Genomic DNA, 19,647 nt, shown 5'->3' on the forward strand with positions numbered 1-19,647 from the left:
ATTTTTTTTTATTAAATAATAAATTTTATTTTTATATTCCCCCATACAAATACACATGCCCCATTCTGACCCCAATCCCTCCCCTCCCGGCCCCCACTCCCCAAAAAGTGTCTCTGGTTCATAGTTTTTGTTGATTTTGATTTTCACTTTCTTATAGTTATTCTTTTTCCTGATCCCTTATTTAAGTTTTCTAGATTCCTGCTATGAGTGAGACCATCCGGTATTTTTCTTTTTCTTTTTGGCTTATTTCGCTGAGCATGATCCCTTCCAGCGCCATCCATGTTGCTGCAAATTGCATGTGTTTATCTTTTTTGAATGCTGAATAATATTCCATGGTATATATGTACCACAAACTGGTCCAACCACTATGGAGAGCTGTGTGGAGATTTCTGGACCTACTAAACATAGAGCTTCCATATGATCCAGCAATTCCACTCCTAGGTATTTACCCAAAGGACCACAGAAACATCAATTCCAAAGAGCACCTGCACCCCTATGTTTATAGCAGCACTATTTACAATAGCTAAGCTTTGGAAACAGCCCAAATGCCCAAAAATAGATGACTGTGAGTGAATTTTTAGTTTATGATCGTTGAGTTTTTTCTCTTATTGGCGTATAGAAGTTCCCTATAAATTGATAGGAATAGCAGTTATTTTCCTCAGTCATTGGTCTTTTTAAAACTTTATGTATGGTGTTTTTATCATATAGAAACATTTCAATGTTTTGAGTTAAATTGTTTATCTTTTCTGTCGCCTGGATTTTGTGTTTCTTGTGAGCAAGTCCTTTTCTCTCCGGGTTTCAACTAGTATTTCTTTGCTACAGTTTTCACAGTGGAGGATTTTATCTGTCTGGAAGTTATTTTGGCATGTGGTATGAGGCAGGAATCCAACTTAATTTTTTTTTTCACTTGTTTGAATACCCTTTATTGACTAATTCATCATTTCCTACCAATTTGTCATATATCAACGGGAATTTGTATTCATTTATGTGTCTCTGTGTTCAACCATTGCCATTTGCCCATCTCCTCTGAGTAACTGTCTTCTCTGATCAACCTTATTCTAGGCTGTCAGGAACTGTCCTTCCTCCCAGTTGTTGACTTTGCCACTCAGCTAGGAGTCTTTGGATTATGACTATGTCCTGTGCTACCTTGAACAGTTCTGTTACTTTTGTCATCTGCTGTGTGGCGTTGTCTGTGGTGGTTGACATGAGACTATTCGTGAGGCTGGGGCGGACAGCTGCCTTTGTGAATAGGAGCCTGGCTGAGTGGTGGCGCTTCCTCCCAGCTCAGGTGCCGCCTCCTGGGACCTCACTTCCTGTGGCCCTCTGCATACCTGTCTCCACCATTGCTATGACAAGTCCCTCAGAATTCAGTCCTTTGTTTCCTCTGTAGTTCCTGCCTGTTTCCAGTTACTGTAGCTCTGTAGTTCCTGCCTGCTTGGCAGACCTGTTGACTGTTGTGCTGAGGATAATGTGCTGGTACCCACGTCTCCCTCCTCCTGGTGTCCTCTTCCATGTGGACTTTCTAATATGCTTTGGCTTTGTATCATTTCTTTTCTTCACTAGTATCTACATTTGCCTTAAGGCTCTATTGCCTGCTTTTTGAATCATTTTTGTTCCCAAGAATATGGTGCTTTTCTGGATCCCAAATACTTGCTGGATGTTTTCCATCACTTGATCTTTGCAGTACTTTATATAATTGTGTGAGTGGAGGTGTCCAGCAGGGCTCTCATTAAAAAATACAGATTGATCAAAGTAAATAAAAAAAACTCCAAACACCCAAGGAAATCCTGAATTGCATATAAAAGGGGATAGAGGGCACCACCTTTCTATGAGATCACAATTAATGGTACCCTGTCAAGTTGATACAACTACCAACAGGAAATAAGTGCCCATGCAGACGGATCCCCTGACATGCAGACAAAGAAACCGTGTGCTCCTTGCACTGCACTGCAAGGAGACTTCCTACTTGCCTGCTGCTAGCTCCTGATAGCAATCTTGTTACTGACAATAAGTCCCTGTAAGGCAAAATGTGGTCCTGATTAATTGATTGTGTTACATCCAAAGTGCATGTGAGGAGAAGCACTGGCTGCCCTGACTGAGGGAGTATACACTAGGGGCAGGCTTCTGGAGGCAGCTTCATGAGGCATCTGTGGGTTTTAGGGTGCCTAGGCTCTATGTGAGTCTCCTGTCCTCTAGGGGACTCCTGGTCCTCAACAGACAATAGAGATTCCCTCTCTACCATCTGTTTTGGATCTGACTCCTTACCATTCCTGCTACCATAGATTTGGTTCAAAACCCTTGTCTTGCTGGGCTATATATTGTAGTCATGCATGTCTTACCTGCTTTCAGAAATACCGATCTGAGCAGTGCTTGGACACCTTGAATAACCACCACGACTTAGCAGTCAAGCCCAACCTGATTAACATCACCTGTAGGATTTCACTTTTGGGCCCTGTGTGCCCCTTCCTGCTTTGTCCACCATGGGTGTCCCCAAGCCCCTGTGTTTCATCCCCAGAGGCATGCTGTCATGAACACACCAGGCTCTCCTCAGGACCCTCCCTTTATCTTGCTCTGTCCTTTGGCTCTCGGTGACTTCATCCTGGTGGTTCCTTCTTATCCTCTAAGGCCTAAGGAGATGACATCTGCCCCGTAAAATTCCTCTGACTTCCTCATGCAGAATAAGTTGTGACATCCTTGTGGGTTCATAAATCTCTGTCACCTCTCAGCCCTTTGAATCATTATGTGTTAATCCATTTGTTTCTAAAACGGGACTCACAAACCATAGTAGTAAATCTGGATCCCACAAAGTCACAGGATGAAGATGATTCACCTTTAACCTCTCTGCATCCCCTTTCCTCCTTTGGAAAGTGGAATTAGAATGTTTTTTTTTTTTAATTAGACATTACTCTCATCTGTGTTTATGTGGAGGAAATACATAGCAACCTTAAGTGGTACATACAGTAATTCAATTTGGAAGTGAGAACATTGTTTATATAGAGTTGGGTGAAATCTGTAACAATGACGTGCAGATATCATTCATCAAAGAGTGTGGATGTAACACCCACACCCCAGAGCTATGGGCATTGCAGTTACTCAGTGTTATAAACTGAGCCCATTTGTCATCAACCCTACTGTGGTGAGGGGCACCAACGTCCAGCTCTCCAGCTGTCCCTGGCTAGAGTTGTTTTGCACTGCCTTCTTACAAAGATTACAGAATGAAATTGGGTAGACAGTGGGAAAGGTTTCTCCTTCAGAAAATGCATTCCTGGGTTCCTAATACTTATGACATCATCCCGTTTCTCTACTTCATCCCTTCAAGCCCAGCAATGACTAAATAAGCTTGATTATTGTAATGGAAGAACTGAGCTTTTATGTTGATTTTGCAAATTGCATGTGTGTGCAAATTGTGTATGTGTATATTTTGCAATTTGTCTATGTGTGTGTGATGTGTATCTCCACACACAGATACACCCACTTAGTTGTAGGCAGAGAAATATGGATATGTAGATAGAAATTCCTCCCTACCCTTTATCACGCTATGATCTTTTGACATTGTCAGTGCCAAGCCATTGTACTTGGTGACAGCTGGAAACCTAGCTATTGGGAACTGTTGAGTGTGCATACACACACACATCACATCACCCAACAATACTCATATTTCATTCAGACAGTACTTGCATGCTCACAATATGCCAGCCCTGTGCTTGTCACGGAGTCCAACACTAATGGAATCAGACTGTCCCTAACTCGAGCTCACTGTCCATGGCAGAAACAGAAGATAAGCAAGCCTTTAGCAAGTAAAGACTTTCCACTATAGTAAATGCTGTGGGGATAAAATGTACCTTCATAGGAGAGCTAGAGAGAGAGGCCATTAGAGTGGAAATCTAGAACAGGGCTCTGTTCTCAGAAGGACACTTCTGGTAAGAGGCCCAGGAAACCAAGTCACTGACGTAAGACAAATTGCAGTTTGCCCCTAGGTTTGCCTGGTGGACGTTGGGTTAAAGAGAGAGATAGGAAAATAGAGTGAGCCCATGTCTTTCTTCAAGTCTGATCCTGAAGAGCTGGGAGACTGTGTTTGGAAGAAATTTAGTGTTTGGAGAAGAAGCAAGTGTACAGGAAGTAAGTTGGTCTGGAGTGAAGAAGAAGGGGGAAAAAAACACTCAGAAGAATAGGCCTAAGTCTGGCCTGGCAAGGCCTGGAAACTGTGGTACACAAAGATGTTGGTGGCAATCAGAACTTTTGGAAGCTTCAGGAGAGGAGTTTACTTACGAAGCCAAATATGTGTAAAACTGAAGCTGTGACAGGAGAGGACTGACCTCTTCCTGGCTGGAGGACTCATTTGGTCTTGGTCAGGAGGGTGGAAAATCAGAGGGAATAGGCAAGGACTGCTGGATGCTGGGGTCAGTGCCTGCAGAGGGGGCAGCAGGCAGGCCGAAGTGCACTGTGATGCGGGCCAGGGCCTGGAGGATTTAATCCTCACGTGAGCCAGCACAGTAAAGTGAGACTGCATGGTCAACACTGGGGCTGTAGTCTAACAGCCTATTTATTTATTTATTTATTTATTTATTTGTTTGTTTATTGAAGATTTATTTATTTATTTATACAAGAACCGGGGTGCAGGCCAGATGCACGGGAGGATGAGAGGATTCACCAGGGACAGAGCAGGGAACAGAACAGGCAGACTGATGAAATACACTGCTAAGGGGAGCAGTGGAAGAGACAGGATAGGTCTGCTGTGTCATGTGGGACCCTCTCTGGCCAGTGGGATCGAACTAGCGCTGCAGAGGCTGTGGACAGCTTCACAATGCAGTGCTCAACTGTCTGCACCATCAGGGGAGGTCCTTAACAGAACTATTTAAAAGTTCAGTTCCCGTGTCCTAAATGACACTTCACGGTACCTAATCTGTAAAGGTGAAAATGAAACTTGATACTGTACAAGAGATTTAATCCTTACAGAATTGAGTCATTTAAGGTACAATAATTGACATATCATATTATCTCCATGAAAGTTAACTGTTATTAACAATCATATTTCAGTGAAATAGAGTTCCTGTTCCAGCAAGGAAGACTTTAACCATATGATATTACAGGGCTGGAGTATAGTACGGTCAAAATTAAATACTGAATTCCTCTCACTCAGAGTATATCATCCACTCCCTTGCAAAATCCTTTCACTCCACCTGCATTTCTGCTTGGCCTTACTCATTTGCAGCTGCTTTGGGTGTAAAACTAGATGACTTCAGTTTTCCAGGTGCATTCCAGGGTGGCATGCCATCCTGATGTCTGATCCAGCTGGTGGACTTGACGGAAAGGCTCAGCTCAAGCCCTCAGCCCACTCCAGACCCTCTGTCTGAGAACTGCCAATGTTGTATTCCAGACCTGACCTTGGGAGCTGCAGTGCCAGCGCTCCCTCCATCTATAGATATGACTCCCAATATAAAGTGACTACATACTGTGGCCCAGTTGCTGTTTTAAGCAAACTCATGTCTACATTCTCATTTAAACACATAGTACTTCATGAGTTAGGGATATAATTATCTCCATTTTATGAAGAAGTAAACTGAGGCTTAGCGAGGTTAAATGACTGGCTACACTCAGACCTCTTCCATCCAAGTGTTCATCCCTTTCCACCGTAGTTCATCCACAGATTGTCCCAACTTCAACATCATAGCAACCTCCAATCACTGTATTTTCCTGCACTACCTAACATGAAAAGTAAAGATCTGGTAAAGATGCCTTTAAAAAGGGACAAATTTGCCATGTTAGCTTGAATTTTGGTGGTGTATTTGTATTTTTTTAAAAGAATGATTTGGGATATCCCCTATGTAGGATTTGAACGCATCCCAGCATTGAGCATGGGTATTATACGTTGAATCCATTTCTAGAAATAGGATTTTTAAGGCCAGGCTTTATACTCTGACATGTTTGGCTTACTTAAATAGCAGGAGACCTACTAATTACTAACACTTTCTTTACCACGCTTTGTTTCCAGTATGACCAAAATAGCTTAAATGCATCCAAGAGAGATAAGCTCATGGGGCTCCTTTAATTCTCCCATCTTGCTACAGGAGTCTGGGGTAGGACAGCCAAGAAATTGCTTCATTTCAGATAAAGAGGAACCATTCCTCATTGCTTTGAGTTAGCACCTCACATTTCAGTTCTGAAAGAAATTTCAGACATGAAGTTGTTAAGGAAAAAGCTTGCACACCGTGTTGATGTTGCTGCTCATGTGTCCATGGGTGTGTTCTGGCTCAGAGCCCAGAGAAGTTCTGCTCTTGCAAAAGTCCAAATGCAGAGGAGTATGATTTGCATTTCCCTTCCTTAGAGGTGCCCAGGAAGGAAGGAAACACCCACCAGAAACTTAACTTTCTCAAGTCTAGTTCTAAAGTTTTCAACAAACTCTAAAAGCTTCACTTTGAACAAGGAAATGATGGTAATGGATTGGATGTAGCAACGTTCCACTGTGACTTTATTAGTATAGTCACGAATGACCCATTATTAATTTGTGTATTAAGTTTTTCCTGAAATAAGGTCAACTATCTAGAAGAAACAACTAAAGTCACAAGTGAAAGGGGAGATCCCACCCAAGGTCCTTATTTTGCTCCTCAATAAGAACATGGACAGCAAGCTTGCACCTCTCATCCCACCCAAAAAGAACACAGAAAGTGAAGGTGCTAGTGCTTAAGAAAACAGACATGCAGGGCAGACAGGGAGCTGGGCTAGAATCAAATTCACTATATAGGTAGAAAACAGTCCCGAAAATAATTCTCCTGTATAGAGTAGCTTATTTGTATTTTTTTTTTTAAATTCTGGAATTGCACATAGTTTTTGATGTTCAGCTAGCTCAGGGCTTCAAGGATATTTAATATTAAAGATGAGTTATTTGTCTACCCAAAGACCTTTTGATTCCTTTGAGAGAAATAAAATGACTTTTGAAAATACATTCCCGGTTTACAGAAGATTATAGGTAATTACAGAAATATTTAGAACAATGAAGAATAAAGAACATTATATATAAACTTGAAGTGCTTATTCCTTTTATTTTCCTTCTTTTCCAGAGATGACTACCACCCTGAAATTAGTGTTTATCATTTCCATGTTATATTTTTACCAAATATACATGTATCCCTAAATAGTGTATTTTTATATTGTGTGTGATTTAACTTTGTAGTTTAGTCTCAGAACTGTCTTTGCTGTCAATATATTGTATTTGAGAATGACCCATGTTACTCCTTGTACTCTAATTTACTCATTTTCACAGTTATAGTGTGTTCTTTTGTAAAAATTGGCTATTTTTTTGGTTTCCATTTGTAGATATTTGATTTTGTTCCTTATTATTGACCAGTAACAGTGCCCAGCAGCATAGCATAGTATTCCTGTTTATGTCTATCATTTTGCATGCAAATTACTCTCTCATATAAACCTCCAGGGGGAATTGCTGGTTGTAGGATATGCACATCTTAAATATATTAAGTGCTTCTCCAAAATGATCATTTCAATGTAGACTCCTGAAGGCAATATATGACAATTCTTGTCATCTTGTTCTGTGCCAATACTTAGTGTCACCAAACATTAATTTTTGTCAGTCTGAGAGGTGTGGAACAATATATCACGCTATGGGTTTAGCTTGTAATTCCTTTCCCTGCTTTCTAGTGAAGATGAGCATCCTTCAGATATTATTGACAGTTTAATTCACCCATCATTCTTAGCTCATTTCCCCACTGGATAGTTGTCTTTTTCATTCTGATTTAGAGGGATTCTCTTTGTATTGTGAATGCTAATCCTATGTAGTTTATATGTGTTACAATTAGCTTCCCCAGACTATGGCTTCCTTAATTCTTAATTTATTGTAGTTTTTAAACTGGTTTTAAATTCTAATATATGCACATGTATTAAGTTTTTCCTTTCAGATTGCCCTCTTTGGTTTTACTCTAAGAATTCTTTCCTAATTCTTGTAAAGCTTTACTTTTTGCTTTTCTCACTTTTTTTATGCATGTGTTTGGTGTGAAGAAGGGAGAACTATATTTTGTTTTATATATGAGTTATCAACACCATTTATTAAGCAATCACATCCCCACTGGCATCCCGCTTGCATTAGGATTCCATATAGATAGACCCATATGATACCCTTTTTGGCATTCATTCATGAACTTTATGACAGAATTGATAGTTTTTGATAGTGTTTAATTTGGAACACCAGGGTGTATATGCTCATTTGTTGTGTGAAACTTATTTAATCAAGTTAAATCTGTCATATCCACAACAGTGTATATGAATCACTGAAAGGGATGTTGTAGACCCCTCTGCTCTGATTGTGGATTAGATTTGACTGCATGTAACAGAAAACAAGTAGCTTAAACAAGTCAGGAGTCATATTGAACTTTGTTTATGTGAACGATAAATAAAATTATTTCTATGCCTAAGTGTCTAGGGCTAGTAGCTTCCCTAGTGACCTTGCATATATGATTTAGTTACTCTCAGTAGCTTTTGGGGTTGTTGGTTTCTTCCCTCCACTTCCCCCACTTCAGAGGTGACTTGCTTTTTCTGGCAAGAATAGCTACAAGCCTCAGGGAAGAATGTATGCAATAAGAGTCACATCTTTCTCCTACACTCAGAGACTTGTGTTTCCCACCAGGCAGGCACCTTGTTACTGAATTCAAGTACCAGATCATATTTCAGAAATATTTATATCTTAGCTTTAGAAATGTATTTTTCCAATAAATGTTCACAACAGATTTTATTGTTCCCTAGAGATCCAGCTGATTCCTCTTCCAAGAAAACTGCCTTCTTTATTTTCCTTGAAGTTCCTTAATCTTCCCTTCTTTCACCCATCTTCCTGAAATTTCCTGTGATCCACATCCCTGCTCCCTCACAGAAGCCTCCCCCTAGCTGGCCATCCCCATTATACCATCCTCAGGGGCAGTCCAGTTTGTACAGTAACGAGTCAAGGACTGTCCTTTGAACATGCAGTGTGTTCCTGGGTGCTTTGTCACAGTGTGAAATTTGCTAAATTCTGGTTTTAGACCATCACTGTCATTTTCTTCTCATCTGTCTTCCCAAAATGTGGTTGTAAAATGACAAAATTATTTTGAGGAGGTATATTGAAAAACTCGTATATGGTAAAGTATCTTCAGTACATAGAAAATAGAAAACTGCTTTAGTGTGAATGTTGATTCCTGGTCATCAAAGTCTTAACATTGACCAAGTATAAAATACTTCATTGTTTTATTCATATATGAAATACTCATTCATATTCTATTGGATGCCAGAAAGTAAGCCATCATTGATGACTGCTTATATGCCAAACATGATGTACATTTTATATACATTACGACATTTTTATCCTCTCAGCACATGGAAGAGGTTATTTATCTCCACTTACAGAGGTAGATCCTGAAACAAAAGATCTGAGATAAAGAAATTATCTCCATGCAATACCTGGGTACCAGTAGGCACTCAATTCTATCCAGGGTCTGATTCTTCTTTCAGTTCTTTTAATCATAAGCTAAACCATTAAAACATTATTAACTCATTGTATCTTTAGGTCATCACTGAGTGGTCTCCTCACGTCGTCCTTTAAGCAGCACCAAGAATCTCTGGCAGCAGAGAGAGAGAGGCGTCGGCTGGAGAGGGAAGAGAGGTTGCAGAGAATAGAGCGGGAAGAAAGAAACAAATTCAAGTAAGAAGAATTTTTATTGCTTGTTGATATTGATTTTTACTTTATTATAATTAGTCTTTTTCCTCATCCCTTGTTTAGGTTTTCTAAATTCCTGCTATGAGTGAGACCATTGGTATTTTTCTTTTTCTTTCTGGCTTATTTTGCTGAGCATGATCCCTTCCAGCTCCATCCATGTTGCTGCAGATTGCATGAGTTTACCTTTTTTGATTGCTGAGTAATATTCCATTGTGTATATGTATCACATCTTCTTGATCCAGTCACCTATTTTTGGGCATTTGGGTTGTTTCCATAGCTTAGCTATTGTAAATAGTGCTGCTATAAACATAGGGGTGCAGGTGCCCTTTTGAATTAATGTTTTGACACACTACAGTGGGGGGAAGAGGGAGTAGGATCAAAACAAGGTGGGGTGGGAATTGTATGGGGACTATAACCAAGATGAAATTGCATACATTGTGCAAAAATGAAAAATGATGTAAAAAATACATAAAATTTAAAAAATAATACTAATAAATAAATGTAAAAAAAGAAGAATTTTAAGAATTTTTTCAAATAATGAATTAAAGTTTAAAGCACATAACTTCATAGTTTTTATATGGCTAATGCTGGCGTTAAAGGATTTGGAAGTGATGTTTGCTTCAGATTCAGTCTCTATTTTCCAGAAGAGCAAGACACACCTGAAATAGACAACATCTGCTGTGTTATGGCCTCTTCTCTAACCATATGGCAGGAAGCACAGCCAGTCAGCCAAATACAATTAAGGACTTGTATATTCCATTCCTGGGCCATCCATTATCTCAAATGGTCTTATCCAGGCCTTCCTGAAGACAGAGAACTTAATTGTCTTAACTTAATTTGCCACTTCCCCCTAGAGCCACTCATGTTTTATTCATATTCTATTGGATGCCTGAAAATAAGTGCTTTTCCCACTTTCTGGTTGGCTTCTTCTCCCTGTAGCAATTTTCAGTATACTTTTTTCAACAGTAATCTCTCCTCCTATGGGAGAGGAAGGTCACTGTACCCATTGTCCTCTGAGCTTGTTGGTCTCTGTCCAGCAACAAGGATGTGCTTCTGGATATGACTCGCTCCATTGCCAGGACTTGGCTCGTCCACCCCCCTCTGAGTCCAATATCTCTTTATTTCTCCTTCAGCCTGGTCTTCTGTGCTCCCCATTCTCTGTCTACCTCCTTTCACTCTGCTCTCTTGGGGTTCATGCTGTGCAGTGCTTCATGGAATGCAGAACACTTGCGGGATCTCCCTTATACATTTCATTCCTTCTACTCTTCCCTCCTCTTTATTGCATCCCTTTCCCTTTATCTCCTTCTCATCTTTGCTTTCTTCATCTTCCCAGTCCCCACACCTTTCTTTTCACTTCTCTTCCCTTTTTCTGGTTCCACAGGATAGTTTCTTTGGCAAACAATATTATCAATTATCCCAGTTGAGCCTACAAAGCACATATAACATTGTCAGTGAGGATTTACAGGTTCAGTGACTTTTCTTCCAGAAGCCAGGTAGAGTATGTGTAATCATAGAAATGGTCAAAATATGAGCAGAGTTGTGAAATCTTCTCAGTTGTACCTTAATCCCATGTGAAAACAAATATCCCAAGTGTGTGGGTGAGCTGGTAATCCTGGCTTTTGTCAGATGGATTATTGACCTGCATGCAGTAAGCAGCAGCATCCCCTGCCATGAGTATGTGAAATACCACCTGTGCTGTCAGAGTGGTAGCAAATGATATATGGAAATGCCACACTTGTGTGCACCTTTTCTCATGAGGTAGGTAGCTCTGGAAGTTGTCCCTTTTGGAAAGACCAATTTGTTAAACCGCTGAAACCTGTTAAATGCTTTCTGATTCAGAAGTTTCTGAGGGGTTTGCCTATTTTACTGCCAAATAGCAGCAGAAACTCGGACTGAACAAATGGAAAATTCAGAGATTAATTTACACATCTAATGATTTTGATTGAAAACCTCTTAAAACCTGGTGCCAGTTCTGAGGAAGATGGCGCCAGCACACGCCCTTCTGTCTCTCCCAGCTCATCACTGAATGCAGCCATAAACCATGGTCAGAATGCATGGGATCAGGGAAACTGGGAAGGAGACTAGCATCCAAAGTTCCACAAAACCAGTGAGCCTTTACCATATTTCACCCTCCAGTATCATCTGGCATGTATTCAAAATTACCCCAAAGGCCAGATGCGCATACCAAGTATGAACTAAAAGAGGTTTCAGGGAAAAATCTCTTTCTGAACTGAGGAATAGCAAAAGAAATTCCTAAGGGCCAGAGTGGAAAGTTTGCCTGTTTTCTTGGTTTTTCCTTCTCTTCTACCCCAGCCTCCAAGCAATGTGGTTAAAGAAATAGAATGATGGCAGTGGTGTCCAGGCAGGCACCTATAGCTCTGAGGTAGAGAACCCTTCCTCTGGCCAGAAGAGCTGTGACCCCTAAAGTAGTAGGCATATCAACATTTTACCCCTCTGTGTTCGTCAAATGCATTGCCCTGGATCTAGATGGAGTCACCAAAAGTATGCATCAGAGCAGGAGAAATGAAAACCAAAATTTCTGGGAGAGGGCCAGGAAAAGAGGCCCAAGGAAGCCAAACAATGATGGGAATTTCACAAAGAGTAGAGAAATCAAGAGAGCACACCTGGATTCATCTTCGATTTTGTACAGCTCAAAACCTAACCAGCACACAGCAGACTGTGAACTAAGTCGAGTGAACCACCATTTGGGCCCCCAACTGGCCATTAAGTGATATACATTAGGGCTTAATACAAATACAAATTAAAAATATTTGCAACCCAAACCAATATTGAAACCAATATCAGAAGGTAGTCAGAACTTGCAGGTTGAACCTAAACTAGTTAACTGCATGCTAAAAAAAACAAAAACAAAAAACAAAAAGATTTTTCATAGAATATAAATAAGAGTACAAGTCTTATAATTCTTAGAGATCATGCTCATAACTATTTATTATCTGATTTTGATCCCAAATGGATCTCACTTGTTTAAGGGCACTGAGAGTGTGGCAAAATAAACATCTAGGAGAGAGTGCTGCTCATTAGGATAGACCACAAACAACTATTGATTATATTGACAACAGTTATCTTTGTTGAATATAATCTTAAACTTCCTGCATAATGGGAAATATTATTCCTGGTGTGCAAGATGGATGATGAAGATGGATGTTTATAGTGATAACAAATTTGAGCCTCTGTTACTTCCCTCCACCTTCCTACCCCAATGTAGTTGCTCTTACTTATTGCCCCTTCATGTTCAGTTGTCAGTACCAAGGGCTAGAGCTTAAGCTCTTAAGCTCAGTGTGAAACCATGATGTCAGAATTCTCTAGAAAAATAAATGGTCCCCTGAAAAGTGACTGATTACCCAGCCCTACGCTCAGATTCAAGTTGGAATCCCACCAGTATGTGACTCTGTACTCTTAACCAAGCATCTAGAAGAGACTGTGTTGATTGAAATATAATAATTTCATCTATGAAAACCAAAAGAACATTAAAATTGGACAAAGTTGGGTTTCTTGTGGATATAGACAAAAGAGAATTACAACACAAGAGCTTCCAGTGATCCCTGCGTGGGAACTGAGATTGTAAAGGATGCAAAAAAGGAAACTTGGGCCGCGGGAGGAATGTCTGTCTTTAGGGTATAGTGCAAACTGGCTGAGGAACTTAGGCCCATGAAGATTGCATTCTTGAGTTGAATTTGTGGGACTACCAGAGCTCAATGGGCTGTTAATCACCTCTGAATGCTATGCCTTGCTTGCCATTGTCCTGTTTTATTTACTTTTTTTTTCACTTTTTAAGAAAACTTTCCTTCCTCTCTTCATACACTTATTTACACACTCTTTTGAAGTGTAATTACTAGTGGATCTTAGTGAATCCAATAATTCTCTGTTTCAGACATTCCTGTGATTTTTATAGAAAATCCATTATATTTTGGACATCAGTAGTGCAAACTTTCAAATTTTTAAATTCAACTACAGCCACTTTCCATTTGTAAAGCAATGGTGGAATTTCATGATATGCAGATAATATCTTAGCAATTTTGTAGCATCTAATTCTGTTACTTTGCTTCCCTAATTCATTTCTTGTGCATATTTCCATTAGCCGGGAGTATTTAGACAAAAGAGAGGAGCAAAGACAAGCAAGAGAAGAAAGGTTTGTATATCTCTTCTTTCCCATTGTAACCAAAACGGCATATGACTTTGCACTCTTAACCAAGCATGTCAAAGAGACTATTAATTGAAATATAATAACTTTTACCTAAGACACCTCACACCTTGGCATTTTGTAGATTAGTGTCCTGTTGTCTAAAATTTCCAGGAATGTACAGCTAAATGTAGTGTCGTTGTGGATGTGAAATGTGTGTGTGTCCTTCCAAAACTCTTCTCTAAAAGAGCACATTAGTTTAACATATTGACGTATGATCTGTGTTTTTTATACCCTGCACTTCCACTACTGAGCCTGCGTTAGGTGCCCCCACTGTGTGCTTCCAAGTCACTTGACCAGCCAGGTGCTGGGTAGGCTGCCAGACACCCCTGAAACTCACTGGATGTGTATGATTACTTACCAGTCTTCCTGCTTAATTGTACTCCGTTCCTTGATGGCAGGAACCGTGTCTGTCCCAGTGCCCGCCACAGTGCTTAGCACATAGTAGGTACTTCAAAAGAATGTATAGAGTTAATGAGCAGATGAATGAACAGCTTTATTTAAAATATTCAAGCTGAAAACTAGTTTCATATCAATGGAAACATGGCTTGAATTTCATTAAAAGAGAGAACGGTGATGTATTTAGTGTCTGATAAATTTAGGTAAGTAACGGATAAGGGCAAAATAAACCAGCAGGAGACAAAATTTTACCCCGTAGCACTGCAGTTACCTCCTCTACCACCAGATGGGGATCCTGCATGACAAGATGGAAAGGCTGATTTCATAGCAGAGCCCGTTGGGAATCTAACAATCTGAACTATGCCAATAAAAGGTGGAATTGTGCTAATTTTTTAAAGACATCATCAGCTAAATAGATCAGTACAGTCTGAGGCAGGGAAAAGTAGAGACAGCCTGTGTTCAATTAAAAAATTAGCTGCTTCGGTCAGCCTCATAAACAATACCAGGGCATTGCTTTAATTTCAGTGTTCTATTAGAATATTGCCATCCTAGTAACCACTTGTGGCCAGCAAATTTAAAGTGAAGAGTGCTGATTAAGAGAGAAATGAATGTCTATTTTTCTAATTAGTGCCTGTTTTTTGACATTTGGGGATGTTTTTTGAAATTTGGGAATTTTTTTTGACATTGGGGATTTTTGACATATACTTTTACTGAAAATGCTATCAATTTTCTAGTCTTGAGAAATCAAATTTTATTTCTCCTTTTTAAAGAATTTTGACAACTCATCTATAAGGCTATATCAACACAAGCAAAGTGAAAGCTCTGAGGGTGATGAACTGGCTCAGATTGAGCTCACAATTTCCTCAAACCATCGAAGACAGACTAGTTCTTTCTGAATATTAATGATTTTTTCCCAAATCAGAGCATTGCTTATGCCTGGAAAAGTTGTGCAGAGAAATTTGCCACTCCTCTCTTCTTCTTGTCCCTCAGTCCTGGACATCAGGTCACCCACCTGCCTGGGCTTCTTAACTGGTGCAAGGGTGAGCTCTCTGTGACCCCTTTTGGGATGTCCCGTACAGTACAGCCCTCTGTTTACACACAGGTTTGGGGAAGCAGCCAGGCATTTTCCTTTGACTTTGGACTGGCCACTTTTCCTGATTAGTTTGCTTTTTACATTGGTGAACACGGGAGTGGGGAAGACAGCTTTCCTCCCGATTTGGAAAGCTGTGGGGGGTTCCTGATTAGCCAGGAAATGATGAGGTTTCCAAGAATAATGGAATTTAGAAATAGTTGGGGAAAGTGACAGAGATAAGAGGTAGAAAAATTACAAAACTCTTCTAGATAGAGCTGAATATATTTATTGGGTCCCAGGTCTCTGAACCGTAATGCAAAGACTCAGAAAAGATGTCTAGAGCCGCAGCAGAGGGTGTGGAGGTTTGTATCATCTGGTATAACAAGAGGAATGTGGTTTTGCTATTTTGAGGCATAATGGTCATCCATGCATGCACATTTGACTTTGATTCATTTCATATCATCTCATTTCATAATTTCAGGCAAACTGCTTTATTGGCAATGGTGTAGACACAGTGAGTTTCTGCTGAGTTGCTCCTTCTATTTTTTTTTTTTCAAGCAGTAGTAGAAAAATTTTATCCTATATCAGTCAAAGTGGCATCCTGGAATAATTAGTAAGAAATGACATCCAGGCTGGGCACACGTTGAAATGGGTATTCCTCTGAGGGGGATGGCAGGACATGGGGAGAACATGCTTTATAGCCAACAGGGGTTATGGGAACACTGTGTAAGGGAAAGCTGGGGCTGGGCTAGGAAATTATGCATAAACTTGACCAATGATGCAGTAAGGGAGATTCTGAGCACCACTTAACAGGTCTGAGGGCAAGGAACTTAGAAGGAGCCAGATTTTTGTTAAATGTAGGGAAAAATTCTCAGCAGGAGGGTGGCGGGAAAAGTCATTACTAAGTTGGTTTAGGTTAATCTACAGTGAAGCAGGGTTTCTGTAGTGCCTTGTGGCAACAGACTGAGCCTGCATGGTTCTCTGGGCAGCGGTGCCAGCCTGCCACCCATGTCCATGGTGGATGTTGAGGTCATCGCACACCAAGGTGTGTTTGCCTATCTCTGCCACCAAACGGTGAGCTTCATGAGAGTGGTTTTTTGGGTTTTTTTGTATGTTTATTTTTAAATCTCCAGTGAATACTGTAGCTCTTAGCTTATGGCAGTCACTTGATAAATGTTCTATAGACAATGAAAAACAAATGATGCAGGCAGAGGTGCCAGTGTTTAGATGAAAGTGGCAAAAAAAAGTGAAAGGTCTCTTTTTTTATTATTTTTTAAAGATTTTTATTTATTTATTTATACAAGCACTGGGTACAGTCAGAGGTGCTGGAGGGTGAGAGAATTCACCAGAGCCAGAGCGGAGAGTAGAACAGAGTGACGAAGTACACTGCTCAGGGGAGCAGCGGGCGGCAGGAGAGGTCTGAGTGCCTTGTGGGACCCTCGCCCGGTGGCCAGGGAGCAGCCGGGGATCAAACCAGCGCTGCAGAGGCTGCAGGCAGCTTTGCAATTCAGCGCTCAACCGCTGTGCCACCAGGGAGGCCCGAAAGGTCTCTTCTTGGGGCTGTGCTTTGTGGATAGAAAACCCAGTGCCCCGGAAGACTCCACCAGAATCTGTCATTTGGGGGTTGTATCACAAGGCAGGAGGTGTGTGATGGTCATTTCATGGTCCGTTGGAGTCTTGGGATCAAGTCAGCATTGGGCCCCTAAGTGTCATGTGGCACTTCCTGTCACTCTCTGAGGGAAGGAAGGTCATGATACAGATCTAGCTTCATCCCCAGTGACTACTGGAGGTTGACATGGGGCAGGAGAGCTCACTGAGCTGTACAACCCTAAATGCCACATGACCTGGCTCTTCCCAGCACAACAGTCCACCCTCACCACTCCAGCCCACTGCAGACAAACACTACATTTCCTTTTTTTTTTTTTTTAAGATTTATTTTTATACAAGAGCTGGGGTACAGGCCAGAGGCACAGGAGGGTGAGAGGATTCACCAGAGACAGAGCAGGGAGCAGAACAGGCAGATGGACCAAAATACATTGCTTGAGGGGAGCAGCAGGCGAGATAGGAGAGGTCTGCCACGCCATGTGGGACTCTCCCTGGCTGGCCGGGAATTGAACCCATGCTGCAGAGGCTGCGGACAGCTTCCCAGCGCTACACTCAACCCACTGCGCCACCGGGGAGGCCCATGCAGTTCCTTTTTAATTATGACTCTTGCCATTCAAGCCTGCATGTCACCACTATTTGTTAACATTTTTTAATTGTGGCAAGAGGCACATAACAGAAAATTTACCATTTTAGCCATTTTTAATTTGACATGTAATTTGGTAGTGCTACATTCATTCACATTGTTGCACAACCAAGCTCCAGATCTTTTTGTCTGTAGAACTGAAGCTTTCTACCCATCAAACAAATGCCCGTGTCCCCTCCCCCACCCCTTGTGTTTAGCACAAAAACACGCTCAGGATGCTTCAGCTGAAACCCTTGATTCTCTCCATGACTCAGTTCTGGAGGAGGACATCTTTGGGACTTAGGGGACACACTGGAATAGTCTTTGAGTCAAATTTGTCCAGACTCTGGCATGAGCAACCCCAGGAGTCCCCCAGAAAAAGGGGTGAAGGCTTTAGTTTCCAGCACATGCCTGCTTCCGGGAGGGGTATGGAGAGGTCAGGACCAGGGCAGGGAGCCAGAATGCAGGTCGCAAATGAGGTCTCCTCATGGCCTGAGGAGGCTGGGTTCCTTCAAGGCTGGGCTCCCTCCCTCCCTGAAGTCTTCTGATACAGTAGAGCCTCATTTCCCCCTCCAGACTCCCATTGCCTGGACCCGGGCATGTAACTTCTTGCCTCCCCAAAAGAAGGGGACACCTGTACCCATGATCTCCTCTTGGATTCATAGCCTTCCTGGTCTTGTTGCTACCACCTCCTTTAAAACACGCCTCTTCCTGGGTTCTGACTCTGCCCTCGAGATCACTTTCTTCCAAGATCACTTTCCCTTGCTTGTTGGTCTGCATAAGTTCAGAAATATCTTTCTTTTGTTACCTCTCCTACCTTTTGAGAACTCCAGATTTTTTAAAGCCGCCTCTCTGGGTGTCACTTCACCTGAAACAGTGAGGCAGCTGCTCCCAGAGCTAAGCCTCAGAGTACTTTTTATCATAAGCTTCACCTTGAGAGGAAGTTCACCCCCTAGAAAGTGAAGCAGGTGCTCTGGCCCGCCTCTGATGCAGGTACAGCTCTGAAGGTGGGTGCTGCTTTTGCAAGTTTCTCTTGCAGGGCACCAAGAAAAAGAACAAAGACTGGTAATCTTCCTGTTCTTAAAAATCCTATTATCTGCTTGTTGAAAACAGACATCCACATGTGAAAAGATGACTAAATATGCCAGGCAATAAATGTAAAATGCCATCTGACTTGAATGGACTACATATCCGACATGAGTTCAGAGGCAAGGCCAAGATCACTTCCAGCTGTGGTGGTCAAGGTAGGCCCCACAGAGGGAGGCCTGCAGAGAGCTTGGCCTGAAGGGTGAGCTGCCTATGGACTGGCAGAGAGAAGGGGTGTCCATGGTAGATGTGGGAGCCATCCCACTTTAAGGATAAATGAAGACATGCATGTTTTTTAAATGCATTCTTTTTCAAGGTTTTATATGTCTGCTCTGCCTTTGTTATCTGGGTGATTTAGGAGTGGGGAGTTGGAGGGGTGCTGTGGTGTGTCAAAATTGGGGGCTTGCCCGCTGGGGGCTTGCCCATTGGAGGGACAGAAGCAATGACTCCAGATGGATGGGAATGAGGGTCTTGCATTAGCTGCTTCAAAGTTTAGTGGTGGGTAGCATAGACAGAAACCTGCTATAGCTGTATTTATAAGTTTATTTCTGAACAAATAATGGTGGGTAAAATTAGCAGACATCTGGAAGAGGCACATATTTCAAAGTTATTTTGGTCTGATCTATAAAGCGCACTATGAGGAATATGATTGGTAGCTGGTCTTAATAAACAGTTAGTGGGTTTCTGCCTGCCTGAAATGCAAAACAGATGTATCTTTGTTCTTTTAAACTGACTTTGATGAATAAACTATATGTGACGTCAGGTCCAAGCTATTGGATGTCTGAGTCCTACTCAGAAATATTTTAGAATATAAAAAAGTTTCCATGGTCGACACCGAGAGAACAAAGTGAATTCCAGGCGCATTGCTGTTCGCATTGAAGCAGGTTCAGAAATTCAGAGAGGCCTCGTCCAACAACCCCTTTTGGTATTTGGGGGGCATTGTTTCTCTCTGCTGAACCCTCCCATTT

At 41.5% G+C, this 19,647-nt stretch overlaps 1 protein-coding gene across 6 annotated transcripts in view; it reads left to right on the forward strand.

Annotated features, from left to right (window-relative positions):
* The window catches only part of FHOD3 (formin homology 2 domain containing 3), a gene marked incomplete at both ends in the record, with an annotated part of 417,341 nt that overhangs the window by 326,184 nt on the left and 71,510 nt on the right, over positions 1–19,647 (forward strand). For 5 of the 6 annotated variants that reach the window (XM_084252166.1, XM_084252168.1, XM_084252167.1 and 2 more), the window contains 2 exons: positions 9,545–9,679; positions 13,794–13,844. In XM_084252166.1, the coding sequence (XP_084108292.1) occupies positions 9,545–9,679; positions 13,794–13,844 (186 nt within the window). The remainder of the gene's footprint in view (positions 1–9,544; positions 9,680–13,793; positions 13,845–19,647) is intronic. The other variant, XM_084252171.1, reaches the window with a different exon arrangement.

This window comes from Talpa europaea (genome assembly GCF_964194135.1).
Source record: "Talpa europaea genome assembly, chromosome: 13".
In the NCBI taxonomy this organism is placed as follows: domain Eukaryota; kingdom Metazoa; phylum Chordata; class Mammalia; order Eulipotyphla; family Talpidae; genus Talpa; species Talpa europaea.